We start from the raw sequence: 15,084 nt of genomic DNA on the forward strand, positions 1-15,084 counted from the left end.
AATACAGAACAACATAAAAACAATAAGTTGATAACAATCGTCCAACACTATCAGAATCCTACATACAGGAATAGAAGAGAAGCAACTTACCAACTAAGACGGCAGCAGGAATTCGAAAGCAGTTCTGCATATACGAAGTAGGTATGGTGAACGATTATTGACCTATATAGTACCGAAATTATTAAACCGTTACCAAGGAGAAATAGACCAAGAGGAAGATCCGAAATCCGTTTTTTGTCTGTGGTTTTATTAGCTTTTTAACTTGATAACTCTGTTTGTTTTTATGTACCTTTGGATCATAATTATGGGTCATATACCCTATTTAACTTTTAGTCCTATTGACTTGGCACACTTTTCTATCTTTGAACAAATCTTGACACAACAATAGGCTGCCACTTTTGCTGTGGTCAAATTTTCAAACAATGTTGAGGACAAAACTATAACTGTAGGTACATCGGCTGAGATGAGTGGATATTGGGAAATATAGACAGAGAAAGAGAAAGGGGGCTGTAGAAGTTGAAGAGGAAGAAGAAAGATAAATTAAAAGAATACATATAGACACTACAGAAGTGTGGGGGAGAGAGTTGAGAAGATGAGGGAGTTCGGAGAGGAGATAAAGTTGAGAAGGTCAAAGGAGAAGAGAGGGAACAGTTTATTATCAAAGTTATAACTTTTTTTGTTCTTGATGGAAGATATGGGTGTTAATGGAAAACCAAGCATGCTTAGGAAGAGGAATTAGGAGTTAAACAGAAGGGGTAGAGAAGGGAAGGGAGGAAAGAGGATTTTTTTAAAGACGTTTGATAGAGGGAACTGCTGAGGTCTTATCGTCTCGAAATCGAAGAGAGAAGGAGGACGAGATATTAGGAGGAAGCCAGCCGTTCTGCGAACGAACATTATCGGTTCAGGATAAAATCCGCCCCGGGCGGGAATAACGAACCACCTATGATTGTCTTTTGCTGTATTCTTTCTGCTCTTTAAAAAGCCCTAATTTTTAACCCTTTCGCTTCCTCTGGTCCAGGTTACGCAGCTACGGAGAATATTGAACTGGACGGAGCAGTAGGAGGAGCACAGAACGCCAAGCCCATCACTATGGTACCCCAAGGCCCCGTGGGAGCCATACAGGACTATTATGTCCCACGCGAACCGCACGGCCTATCTGTGAGTCAAATTTACTTGCACTCCAATTTAGGCCAACCACTCACTATCAGGTAGACCTGACGACATCGACAGGTACACCTGATAGTGGCTGGCCTAATGAACAAAAAGTCTCTCTCTTAAGTTAGACTGAAACAAATTTTGGTCAATCAGACATTTGGAATTGGTACTTTAGTCCCGGTTAGGAGCTAATATGTATTCTGTCCAACCACTCACTATCAGGTGGACCTGACGACATCGACAGGTACACCTGATAGTGAGTGGCTGGCCTTATGAACAAAAAATCTCCCTCTTAAGTTAGACTGAAACAAATTTTGGTCAATCAGACATTTGGAATTGGTACTTTAGTCCCGGTTAGGAGCTAATATGTATTCTGTTCATAAATACGGCCCTTGGAGTGAAATTCCTCCCAATGAGTCAATTTCTACCGAGGAGCCCAGATATCCTTTCGGAGCGTCCAAAGACTTTTAGACCCTTTTTTGAAAGAGGTTTGATAGAGGGAACTAAACAACGCTGGTCTTGTTCAGAAATCAAAAAGAGTTGGAGCACAGGAAAGGAGATAAAGTCATCCGGTAAGAGAAGGAGCCTCATCTGCTTGGGATAAAGTTCGTCCCGCGTGGGAATCGGCCCCGGGACCTAGCACTTCATGTACCTAGGTTGGTGGTTGGTTCTTTATTAAGATTGTTCGAAAACTTAAGGCTGTCCTGTAATATCAAGCCTGTCGTTTCAGTAACCTGGAGCCTGATAGAGGGAACTAAAACAACGCTGGTCTGGTTCAGAAATCAAAAAGAGCACAGGAAAGGAGATAAAGTCATCCGGTAAGAGAAGGAGCCTCATCTGCTTGGGATAAAGTTCTCCCCAGGTGGGAATCGGCCCCGGGACCTAGCGCTTCATGTAGGTACTTAGATTGGTGGTTGGTTCTTTATTAAGATTGTTCGAAAACTTAAGGCTGTCCTGTAATATCAAGCCTGTCGTTTCAGTAACCTGGAGCCTGGAGCTGACTAGGTATTTTAGTGCAACAGTCCTTAACTGAAATGGACGCGGCACATAAGAGATCAGGAAGAGACCGCCTTAACATAATAATAATCTATCCTATTTTCAGGTGAACCCCCTCGATAAGCCAGACCCTGCCACCGTGTTCACCCTAGTCCAGTGGTACATCACCTATCCTATCCACTACCTGTGTCGATCCACCATGCCGGACGTGAAGACCGAAAAGTTCCGGGACTGGTACCCGTTCACCTTTTGCGTCAGTATGTTCTGGATCTCCGTCTATTCCTACATCATGGTGTGGATGATCACCATCGTAGGTAAGTGGTTCACTTTTTGCATCAAGCCAGCCTACTTTAGCTTGGAGTTGGAGCCTTATAAGTTACAAGTGCTAGGTCGACCTAGGTTAGACTCCCACGCGGCGCGGCGTGAAATTAATCCTTAACAGATAAGGTTCGTTTTCAGAACGTCCTCCTTATTATAGTTCCACTCTATCAAACCTCACTCAATTAACTAGATGGTCATCCATCCGGTCCGGATACCAACTACGCGCAACGTTGCTTTCAGTAATTAATTTTCGATGGCTATCTTCTTCTCCTCTTCCTCCTGAATCTTCTCCTTCTCCTTCTTCATGACTTGGCTAGGCATTTGGACTCGAACCACCAATCTCCCGGATCAGAAGTCTACACCGCTATGTTCTCTTGTTCCAGGTAGCACACTAGGTATTCCAGACACAGTGATGGGGCTGACGTTCGTAGCTGCCGGGGTTAGCGTTCCAGATGCGCTCTCCAGTTTAGCAGTTGTCAAGGAGGGTAAGTACAGCGTCCTGGATTCACATCGATAGGAAACCAACCATTCTTATTCTTCCTCGCCTTTTCCCGTGTTCAGACGGGGTCAGAGTTTTTCTTCCGCCTCTCAATCAGCCGGTGATTGCTTTGAGCTGACATTTAGTTTTGGTCACAATTTAACGAGTGGATGCCCTTCGCACTCAACCTTTGGTATTTTTTTAGCAAGGGAAATTTCATGCTTGTATCCTCCCTGTTCAAAGTCTCCCAGCCAGACAGTTGACAGGAAACCATAGTAGATCAGATCAAAGGAATTTGGTGGGATAAAGAAGAAGTTTATAAATACCTAGATTACCTTGTATGGACATATTTCAGGCCATGTCAGTTGATGTCAACTACAAAATTGAAAAAATTGAAAAACTGACTACTGGAAAAAAATTGAAAAACTGACAATAGAAACCGAAGGAAGTAGTGGTCAATTTTCCAGGGGTCAGTTTCCCGAAAGGAATACACCTATACTCGGATCTGGTCTTTATTGATGACTAGGTATTTTAGTGCAATAGTCCTTAACTGAAATGGTCGCGGCACATAAGGGATCAGGAAGAGACCGCCTTAACATAATAATAATCTATCCTATTTTCAGGTGAACCCCCTCGATAAGCCAGACCCTGCCACCGTGTTCCGTGTGCGACGACTACTTTGTGACCTCTTTGGACAGGATTTGTGAAGGTAAAGCTACTTTTTTACCTCTTTGGACACATTCTCATTTAGGGTCCACAAGTAACCCGTCATATACGAGCCAAAATCGAAGTATTTTCTGTCAAAATACGATTGCAAAGTTCTTGTCAATAGCGCATGACAAGCAAGTTGAAGCCAGCGCGGTACCACTGTACTAATCGTAAATAAGTACCTACGTTCACACATAGTGGACCGACCAATGGATATCGATCGACGCCGGTCGGCTATGTGTGGACACACCTTAAGAGTGCATTAATTTCTTGTTTATTATGTAGGTATCTATTTTAATTTTTCAGAGCTCAAGCTTCGTCCAGATGTGGCCGGAGCTACATTCATGGCAGCCGGATCGTCAGCTCCGGAATTGGCCACTGTCATCATCGGTGTATTCTTTGCTAAGGACGATATTGGAATCAGTGGAGTTATTGGTAAGCTGGAGTCACTCTATTTATATTTATTTTACTTTGTTTTATTTATGTACTTGTTTCTTATTGTTTTCCCACCTTTTCCTAAATTAATGAAGGTCTCTGAATAAAATTATCTTCGACAAATAATAATAGACTCTTGAGTGGAACGTAACCACTGGGCGAGGTTAACGCCGGAGGCGTTCTCTACCACCTAACCCATTATTATGTGGTCAAATTCTCAAATAAATGAGGATAAAATTCCATGCCTCGGCTGGGATATAATAATAATAGACTCATGAGTGGAACGTAACCACTGGGCGAGGTTAACGCCGGAGGCGTTCTCTACCACCTAACCCATTATTGTGTGGTCAAATTCTCAAATAAATGAGGATAAAATTCCATGCCTCGGCTGGGATCGAACTCACGCCCTCCTCTTTACCAGTTTCAAAGGGACGTTTCTGTCTTATTCCGACAGAGTGGCAAGACAAACTCGGGTTTCCCTCACCCTGCCCTTTACTTACCCTTGCCAAAAATAGAATTCTATCCGCATTCTAAAGGTGTCTACAAACATAATGAACCGGCCGTCGATCGACATCGATTGACGAGGAGGAATTATGTTATCGAGGCAGTGTGGACATCGATTGATAGCTGGACACACCTTTGGACTGTGTTAGTAAAGGAACTTTTCTGTACCATTCTGGTAGTTTAAACAGAGGGTATATTCTATTCTGGATACTCTTATTTCATCTTAGCATTCTAAAGGTGTCTCCAAACATAATGAACCGGCCGTCGACCGACATCGATTGACGAGGAGAAATTATGTTATCGACATCAGAAATTATGTTATGCAGTGTGGACATCGATTGATAGCTGGACACACCTTTGGACTGTGTTAGTAAAGGAACTTTTCTGTACCATTCTGATAGTTTAAATAGAGGGTATATTCTATTCTGGATACTCTTATTTGATCTTGCTATTTCTTTCAGGTTATGGCGACATGGCAGTATCCAACGCAGTGGGCAGTAACGTGTTCGACATCCTGGTATGTCTGGGATTAAGACAAACAAGACAAGACTTTGTTGTACACATTATGATTTGTATTGTGTTGTTGAATTTAAACCCATAAAATACAAGGGACCTTGTTTAGAATAATGCTGGGGTAAAGTGATTTTTTAGCCTCATTCTGCCAGGATAAACAAGATATCTTCTATTTTATGTTCCATGCCTAGGCTGGGATCGAACTCACGCCCTCCTCTTACCAGTTTCAAAGGGACGTTTCTGTCTTATTCCGACAGAGTGGCAAGACAAACAAGACAAGACTTTGTTGTACACATTATGATTTGTATTGTGTTGTTGAAGTTAAACCCATAAAATACATAAGAACTTGTTTAGAATAATGCTGGAGTAAAGTAATTTTTTAGCCTCATTCTGCCAGGATAAACAAGATATCTTCTATTCTATTCTATTCTATTCTATTCTATTCTATTCTATTCTATTCTATTCTCCTCTTTCCGTTTCAGGATCCGCAGTATTCAACATAATGTTTGTCATAGCGGTATGCGGTCTGTTCTCGGGACAGTTAGGGTAAAATAATACTCAAATAAGTATCATTCAATAGGATAAGGAAAGTCGTGTGATGTTCACACCATATGCGGTCTGTTCTCGGGATCTGTCTCCTATCTAAACTGGTATCCTCTGTGTCGGGACTGCGCTTTCTACGCCATCAGTATCCTCGTGATGCTGATAGCTATCTATAATGAGAAAGTCAATTGGTAAGTGCGAGGGTAGTCCAGAAACTACTGGGGGGTTGAGGCGAAAGCCGACAGATGGAGAGACTACTTAGAAAGAAACTACTTCACATTCAGAAAAAAAAAGTGTAAGGGCAAACAGCCCTAAAGGTTGGGTCACGCTTAGGCCAACCACTCACTATCAGGTAGACCTCATCAGGTCCGCCTGTCTACCTGATAGTGTGTGTGTGTGTGCTCGTCAGGTATGAGGTCTACCTGATAGTGTGTGTGTGTGTGCTCGTCAGGTATGAGGTAGACCTGACAGACCGACCTTTTCAACTGTACCTGTCAGGTCTACCTGTTAATGAGTGGCTGGGCTATACTTCATTTACCATTTCACTGTATTGTTTTGTACAACGCTTATGGTACCTGAGATCAATCAATGTGATTTCTCAATTATTTAGCCTTAAGATTCATGGTATCTTAAGGCTAAATAATGTACATGGTATCTTAAGGCTAAATAATTGAGAAATCACATTGATTTACCATTTCAATCAGGGACACAAAAAGTAAAGTATCGGTCATTTTAGCGCGATGTCTCACTAAAGGTCTCTCATTCCGATGGTTCCAGGTTCGAGTCGGTTCTCATGCTCCTCACCTACGTTCTGTACTGTTTCATCCTGTATCACAACAAGCTGGTCGAAGCCTGGGTCTACAGTTTACCCATCCCGTGTGTCAAAATTGTCCCGCCAATGCCGATGGAGGCCGCTATGCCGCCGGAAGAAGATAGCGGCCTGATGAATGACGCCACCAAACAACCACTGGGTGAGGAGATAAGTGAGAAAATGTGGTTGGGTGGAAGAGCTCTTTTTGGAGAATCCTACCACATTTAAAAAAAGCCAAAGAAAAGGAGAAAACCCATCAATACATATTTCATATAGGACTCTGCCAAACTTGTCCGGAATGATTTAGTGACGTAATTACCTATTTCTTTAGGAGGTTTGATAAAGGGAACTGTGACGACGGAGGTAGAAACCATCACGTCACCTCACACGTCACGTGAACTCATGGGTAGTCAGAAAGATGTAGTTCAAAGTTTTCTCTTAATATTGCAGGTAATTTCGATCATTACACCCACACTACTATCACGTCAAGTGACGTGACGGTAGTGTGTATCTACCTTTAATTTGACTCGATTTCATTCAGTCTAAGGGGCAGTAGACTCCTCGTGTGTACGTATAGGGGCCTTTGAGTGACCGCACACACAGGGTTAAAGGCGGACGGAAAATCAATACGAAAACCCAATGTGTCCCAGTTGGCAGAGAAGACAAGCGTTTGGCGTCCGGCCAACAACTGCGGGAACACGGGTAATATAGTGTTGACAACGTTGTACCATATCGAACGCCGAAGAGGGTGGGGGTGAGAGAGTTGAGGGGGAGACGGGACTAACGAAGGAAGGGAGGGAAGAGACCAAGGAAGGAGGGAGAGGAGGAGACTAGGTTAGGCATCTTGGAAATGGGAAGGGGAGAAGTGGAAAATCAAGTTAGGAGGGAGACAGGGGCATCAGCAGATGAAGATTGAAGAGGAAGGATGAAGGAGAAGCATAGAACTGGATAAAGAGTGTGGGTGTGAGGGAAGAGACTAAGAGGAGAGAGGAGATGAGAGAACGGGAGGAAGAAGAGGGAGAGAAGGAGAGAATTAGGAGGGAGACACGGGCATTAGCAGATGAAGATTGAAGAGGAAGGGTGAAGGAGAAGCATAGAATTGGATAAAGAGTGTGGGTGTGAGGGAAGAGACTAAGAGGAGAGAGGAGATGAGAGAACGGGAGGAAGAAGAGGGAGAGAAGGAGAGAAAGATCAAGTTAGATAAAGGGGAGGTGGAACAGTAGAGGATGAAAAGAAGAACTGTGGGAGGACAAGAGAGGAAAAATTAAGAGGATAGAGATGAGAGTTGAGGGAGGGAGGGAACAGACTAAGAGGAGGACGGAGAAGAGAGAGGAGTGGGTAGTGGGAAATATAGACAGAGAAAGAGAAAGGGGGCTGTAGAAGCTGAAGAGGAAGAGGAAAGATAAATTAATAGAATACATGTAAAAACTACAGAAGTGTGGGGGAGAGAGTTGAGAAGATGAGGGAGTTTGGAGAGGAGATAAAGTTGAGAAGGTCAAAGGAGAAGAGAGGGACCAGTTTATTATCAAAGTTGTAACTTTTTTGTTCTTGATGGAAGATATGGGTGTTAATGGAAAAACCAAGTATGCTTAGGAAGAGGAATTAGGAGTTAAACAGAAGGGGTAGAGAAGGGAAGGGAGGAAAGAGGATTTTTTTTAAAGACGACTGTGGGAGGACAAGAGAGAGGAAAAATTAAGAGGATAGAGATGAGAGTTGAGGGAGGGAGGGAAGAGACTAAGAGGAGGACGGAGAAGAGAGAGAAGTGGATAGTGGGAAATATAGACAGAGAAAGAGAAAGGAGGCTGTAGAAGCTGAAGAGGAAGAGGAAAGATAAATTAATAGAATACATATAAACACTAGAGAAGTGTGGGGGAGAGAGTTGAGAAAGATGAGGGAGTTTGGAGAGGAGATAAAGTTGAGAAGGTCAAAGGTGAAGAGAGGGACCAGTTTATTATCAAAGTTGTAACTTTTTTTGTTCTTGATGGAAGATATGGGTGTTAATGGAAAACCAAGTATGCTTAGGAAGAGGAATTAGGAGTTAAACAGAAGGGGTAGAGAAGGGAAGGGAGGAAAGAGGATTTTTTTTAAAGACGTTTGATAGAGAGAACTGCTGAAGTCTTATCGTCCCGAAATCGAAGAGAGAAGGAGGACGAGATATTAGGAGGAAGCCAGCCGTTCTGCGAACGAACATTATCGGTTCAGGATAAAATCCGCCCCGGGCAGGAATAACGAACCACCTATGATTGTCTTTTGCTGTATTCTTTCTGCTCTTTAAAAAGCCCTAATTTTTAACCCTTTTGCTTCCTCTGGTCCAGGTTATGCAGCCACGGAGAACATTGAACTGGACGGAGCAGTAGGAGGAGCCCAGAACGCCAAGCCCATCACTATGGTACCCCAAGGCCCCGTGGGAGCCATACAGGACTATTATGTCCCACGCGAACCGCACGGCCTATCTGTGAGTCAAATTTACTTGCACTCCAATTTAGGTCAACCACTCACTATCAGGTAGACCTGACGACATCGACTTGATAGTGAGTGGTTGGCCTTATGAACAAAAAATCTCCCTCTTAAGTTAGACTGAAACAAATTTTGGTCAATCAGATATTTGGAATTGGTACTTTAGTCCCGGTTAGGAGCTAATTTGTATTTTGTTCATAAATACATATGGCCCTTGGAGTGAAATTCCTCCCAATGAGTCAATTTCTACCGAGGAGCTTAGATATCCTTTCGGAGCGTCCAAAGACTTTTAGACCCTTTTTTGAAAGAGGTTTGATAGAGGGAACTAAAATAACGCTGGTCTTGTTCAGAAATCAAAAAGAGTTGGAGCACAGGAAAGGAGATAAAGTCATCCGGTGAGAGAAGGAGCCTCATCTGCTTGGGATAAAGTTCGCCTCGGGTGAGAATCGGCCCCGGGACCTCGCGCTAAACAGACTGGCAAATAGGTGATACCCAATAGAACTTCATGTACCTATGTTGGTGGTTGGTTCTTTATTAAGATTGTTCGAAAACTTAAGGCTGTCCTGTAATATCAAGCCTGTCGTTTCAGTAACCTGGAGCTGAAAATATTGGCCTACCTCTGGCCGAGTGGCTGATGCTGAGTTCAAATCCCTGTTGCGGGCAGAAATTTGGACAGAGGGGAAATCGCCTTAGTTTCCGAAAGGACATTACGACTTAAGCTGTGTCCACACGTAGTCGACCCCTTCAATCGACGAGGTGAAGAGGTAAATCTATGTTGTCGAGACAGTGTACGGTTTAATCGACGTCGAGCGACGGGATCGTGGACGGGATGTGTGGACACAGCTTCCTTTCGGAAACAAAGACCATTTCCCCTATTTTGTATCTGGCATCTCGGCCGAAACGCTCATAAAAACTCTTCTCTCCTCAGGAGCTTGAAGAGGCGGTGCCCACTTGGCGTCCGAAGCGCGTCAACTGTACCCCTCCCGCCATAGAACAGTTCCCTCGCCCCATGATGAGCCCCTCAACTAGAAAACATGGCGGTCTCATTATTCACATCATTGTGTGTCTATACAGCTTTATTGCTTTGGCCATTGTGTGCGACGACTACTTTGTGACCTCTTTGGATCGGATTTGTGAAGGTAAGTTCCTGTGACCTCTTTGGACAGGATTTGTGAAGGTAAGTTCCTGTGACCTCTTTGGACAGGATTTGTGAAGGTAAAGTCAGTTTTTTACTTCTTTGGATACTTCTTCCTATAAAGGGGCTTTTCAAGCCCTATGTCGAAAGCACCTGTGATACGATCTGTGAAGGTAAAGTAAAGTTACTCTTTGTGACCTCTTTGTACAGGATTCGTGAAAGTAAACACTTAATTTTTTACCTCTTTGGATACTTTTCCTTATGTGGAAAGCACCTGGGATACGATCTGTGAAGGTAAAGTTGAGTTTTGAGACCTCTTTGGATAGGATTTGTGAAGGTAAAGTTAGTTTTTGTGACCTCTTTGGATAGGGTTTGTGAAGGTAAGTTGATTCATTCACATCATTGTGTGTCTGTACAGCTTTATTGCTTTGGCCATCGTGTGCGACGACTACTTTGTGACCTCTTTGGACAGGATTTGTGAAGGTAAAGCTTTTCATTGGGAATATTGACATTTCCACTAATGTTTTATTTCATTGGGAGTATTGACATCTCCACCAATTTAAATTATTCTATTGAAGGTTTTAAGACTTCCAATTTTAAATGTATTTATATTTTATATTGAGGACAAAAAATTCCACACCTCGACTGGTATAGAACCCACGCCCTCTTGTTTACCAGGCGAGCATCTTGACCACTACACCACCCAGACAGGAGAATTGCCTCACCTCTTTTTTCTTCTTCGTCTTGTTCTTCTTCTTCTTCTTCTCCTTCTCCTTTTTCTTCTTCTTCTACTTCTCCTTTTTCTTCTTATCCTTCTCCTTTTCTCTTCTTCTGCTTTCTTTTTCTTATTCTTATTTCCCTTCTTCTTTTTATTATTCTCTTCTTCTTCTTCTTCTGCTCCTCCTCCTTCTTCTTCTACTTAATTTTCTTCTTCTTCTTAATTTTTTCTCCCTCAGCGGCGAGGCCGGATAAAGTATCGCCTCATCATATGGGGTGTCCTGGTACTCCTCTACTCCGTGTACTCCAAGACCCTTGCTCCCGCCGAATCAGATGATGTTGAGGCACCCAGTACCACCGAGAAGCCCGCTGCTCCCCCGCTGAAAACGACCCTGGCTACTCATTTCTTCAATCAGAGGGCGAAGAGTAGGAGCTCGACCACGAGTGCCACGACTGAGCCCGCAATTCAATTCAATTCTTCTTCTACTTATTTTTCTTCTTCTCTTTCTCCCTCAGCGGCGAGGCCGGATAAAGTATCGCCTCATCATATGGGGTGTCCTGGTACTCCTCTACTCCGTGTACTCCAAGACCCTCGCCCCTGCCGAATCAGATGATGTTGAGGCACCCAGTACGACGGAAAAGCCCGCTGCCCCCCCGCTGAAAACGACCCTGGCTACTCATTTCTTCAATCAGAGGGCGAAGAGTAGGAGCTCGACCACGAGTGCCACGACTGAGCCCGTGCCTGTGAACCCTGCTGATTTTGAGGTGAGTAATCCATGCCTGGCCGGCCGAGTTGGCCGGAAGAGTAGCACAAAAAAACCTCGCCTCTAAAACTCTAGGTCGAGGGTCCGACTCCAGCCCGGGACGGATTTTACGCTAAACACATGAGGTTCGTTCTCGGAACAGTTGACTTTATCCGACTCCAGCCCGGGACGGATTTTACGCTAAACACATGAGGTTCGTTCTCGGAACAGTTGACTTTGTCCGACTCCAGCCCGGGACGGATTTTACGCTAAACACATGAGGTTCGTTCTCGGAACAGTTGACTTTCTCCTATCGTAGCCCGGGACGGATTTTACGCTAAACACATGAGGTTCGTTCTCGGAACAGTTGACTTTCTCCTATCGTCTGACGTGTGGGGGGAAAAGCTTGAGACAGCGGCCTTTCAGACAGTCTGAGTGTGAGTGGCGGACATAACAAATTGGGTAAAAAAAAATCGGGAGCCATGTGATGTTAATGCCAGATTTTTTTCCCTTTTCAGGTAGAGGAAGAAGAAGAGGAGGAGGAGAATGGTGGTGGAAAAATCACAGAGGGAGCTATTTATCCTTCCCGAGAATCAGAAACAGAGGTAAACCAATTTATTTATTTATAATGTAATATTTTACTATTATACCGAACAGTCTTCTCTCAAAGCTTTCTCAGATATGGTTCCACTCTCCAGCTTTTCACCAATAATATTATAATCTGTTTCTTCTTCCCCAGGGCGCAAAGGCTAAAGAAAAAGAAATGAGCACAAAGGCGTATTTTCAGGTTATGGCGACATGGCAGTATCCAACGCAGTGGGCAGTAACGTGTTCGACATCCTGGTATGTCTGGGATTGCCCTGGTTCCTACAGACGGCAATTATCAAACCGGGCAGCCATGTCAACGTTTATAGCAAAGGTAAGACAAACTAAAGGCCCGTTCCCACTTGTGAGTTTCGTAAGGTAAACTGAAGATCACGAATGCCATGATGGACATTAAGGTGTGTCCACACATAGTCGACGGCAGTTGATCGATGTGATCGACGATCAACTATGTATGACAGCGGCGCGGCGATACCTTTACACAGCGGCGATAGTCAGTTGAATACATCAGTTCCCAATGGGTCATAGAAGTTGAGCAGGGAGAGTGTTCCCACTTACGCAGGACACGACTTTTTTTCTCGAACAACAAGTTAGTGAGAACGGGCCTTAGAGGTCACGAATATCATGATAGACATTAGACAGCGGTGATAGCAAGTTGAATGCACCCGTTCCCAATGGATCTGCTTCTGTATTAGGGGGTATGAACTTTTTCTCCCTTTCCACGGTACTCAAGTACTTTTTTCTCCCCCCAGGTCTGACCTACTCCACCATCTCTCTCTTCTCGACGGTCGTCTTTCTCATTTCCGCCACTCACATGAACGGCTGGAAACTGGACCGCCGGTATGGCGCCATACTTATGATGTGGTACTTTGTGTTCCTCATTGTCGGCTCTTTGTACGAACTCAACGTGTTTGGCTACATGAATCCCCCCGAATGTCCCAGTTTGTACTAGATTGTATGAGAATTGCACCGTTTTGAACGTACGAGATTGTACTAGAACGTACGAAATTGTACTAGAATGTTCGTATGAGATTGTACCAGAATGTACTGAGAATGTACGGACTGACACGAGAATGTTCACACGAGTTTATAAAAGAATCTCATACAGCTTGTAGGTACCTTCTAGAATGAATGAGATTGTACTAGGAAGTACGAGTTTGTACTAAAAGGTACGAGTTTGTAAAAGAATCTCATACAGTTTGTACTAGAATGTATGAGATTGTACTAGAATGTACAATTTTGTAAATTCACGAACTTGTATTATGTATGAGCTTAGATGTACTGTACTGGAATCACGTTGTAATGTGCAGAATGTATGAGGTTGTACTAGAAAGTACGTGCACAAGAATGTTTGAGCTTTTTGTAGAATGTATTAAAGTGCTAGAATGTACGAAAATGTACTAGATTGTGTCTGAATGTACGATATTATGGCAGAATATACCAGTTTGTCATTTGTTCAATCTTTCCCCCTTGGCTGATATTATAAGTTTATGTGTGCACCTATTATTGTTCATTATTTTGTTCATTCTATTTATTTTTCTTTTTATCTTCTCTGCTTGGTTAGAAAGGTTCCTTTTGAGCTTTTTTTTTTTAAATTCTACTTAGATAGGTATTAGGTACCTCTATTTTAAGTAGGTACCTACCTACCTATCATAATATTATGGTAGATACCTTAAATTTCGGATATACCCCCGTTACTGTACCCCTCATAATTATCATAGTAATAGAGTGTACATATTTACATATACCATTTATTTTGGGCAAGTGGCGAAACTTTTGTTTTATTACAATTAACTATTAAGTCGATTATTACCTTCTATTGAGTGTTAAAGTTCTTAAAAACCATCTCCAAAGAAGTTGTTTTATTAGCTTAGGAGATGTATTATGTTTATTATTAATTGTAAAAAATAAAATGCAAAGTTTTCCCTCAATATTGCAGGTAATTTCGATCATTACACCCACACTACTATCACGCCAAGTGACGTGACGGTAGTGTGTATCTACCTTTAATTTGACTCGATTTCATTCGGTCTAAGGCGCAGTAGACTCCTCGTGTGTACGTATAGGGGCCTTTCTGTAACCGCACACACAGGGTTAAAGGCGGACGGAAAATCAATACGAAAACCCAATGTGTCCCAGTTGGCAGAGAAGACAAGCGTTTGGCGAGCAGTAGTACCTACGTATAGTGGCCTTTGTGTAACCGCACACACAGGGTTAAAGGCGGACGGAAAATCAATACGAAAACCCAATGTGTCCCAGTTGGCAGAGAAGACAAGCGTTTGGCGTCCGGCCAACAACTGCGGGAACACGGGTAATACAGTGTTGACAACGTTGTACCATATCGAACGCCGAAGAGGGTGGGGGTGAGAGAGTTGAGGGGAAGACGGGACTAAGGAAGGAGGGGAGGGAAGAGACCAAGGAAGGAGGGAGAGGAGGAGACTAGGTTAGGCATCTTGGAAATGGGAAGGGGAGAAGTGAAAAATCAAGTTAGGAGGGAGACAGGGGCATTAGCAGATGAAGATTGAAGAGGAAGGATGAAGGAGAAGCATAGAATTGGATAAAGAGCGTGGGTGTGAGGGAAGAGGCTAAGAGGAGAGAGGAGATGAGAGAACGGGAGGAAGAAGAGGGAGAGAAGGAGTGAAAGATCAAGTTAGATATAGGGGAGGTGGAACAGTAGAGGATGAAAAGAAGGATTGTGGGAGGACAAGAAAGGAAAAATTAAGAGGATAGAGATGAGAGTTGGGGGAGGGAGGGAAGAGACTAAGAGGAGGACGGAGAAGAGAGAGGAGTGGATGGTGGGAAATATAGACAGAGAAAGAGAAAGGAGGCTGTAGAAGCTGAAGAGGAAGAGGGAAAATAAAATATAGAATACATATAAACCTAGAGAAGGTGGGGGGAGAGAGTTGAGAAAAGATGAGGGAGATTTGGGAGGAGATACAAGTTGACGAAGGTCAAGGTGAAGAGA

At 43.4% G+C, this 15,084-nt stretch overlaps 2 protein-coding genes across 2 annotated transcripts in view; both read left to right on the forward strand.

The window, feature by feature from the left end:
* The first annotated feature begins 304 nt into the window (after positions 1-304).
* On the forward strand, positions 305-3,590 carry LOC103515405 (probable sodium/potassium/calcium exchanger CG1090). The gene is made up of 5 exons (XM_008480346.1): positions 305-308; positions 1,019-1,158; positions 2,258-2,465; positions 2,856-2,957; positions 3,574-3,590. Exons 1-5 carry the CDS (start codon positions 305-307, stop codon positions 3,588-3,590), a joined length of 471 nt encoding a protein of 156 aa, XP_008478568.1.
* Positions 3,591-3,618: 28 nt separating this feature from the next.
* LOC103515407 (probable sodium/potassium/calcium exchanger CG1090) overlaps positions 3,619-15,084 on the forward strand; it is a 15,283-nt gene continuing 3,817 nt past the window's right edge. Inside the window, exons 1-6 of the mRNA XM_026828122.1 lie at positions 3,619-3,659; positions 3,965-4,093; positions 5,593-5,628; positions 5,721-5,844; positions 6,431-6,624; positions 8,780-8,919. Coding sequence (XP_026683923.1) covers positions 4,003-4,093; positions 5,593-5,628; positions 5,721-5,844; positions 6,431-6,624; positions 8,780-8,919 — 585 coding nt within the window. The 5' untranslated portion in view covers positions 3,619-3,659; positions 3,965-4,002. The remainder of the gene's footprint in view (positions 3,660-3,964; positions 4,094-5,592; positions 5,629-5,720; positions 5,845-6,430; positions 6,625-8,779; positions 8,920-15,084) is intronic.

Source organism: Diaphorina citri, unplaced genomic scaffold, assembly GCF_000475195.1.
Source record: "Diaphorina citri unplaced genomic scaffold, Diaci psyllid genome assembly version 1.1 scaffold1333, whole genome shotgun sequence".
Taxonomy (NCBI): Eukaryota; Metazoa; Arthropoda; class Insecta; order Hemiptera; family Psyllidae; genus Diaphorina; species Diaphorina citri.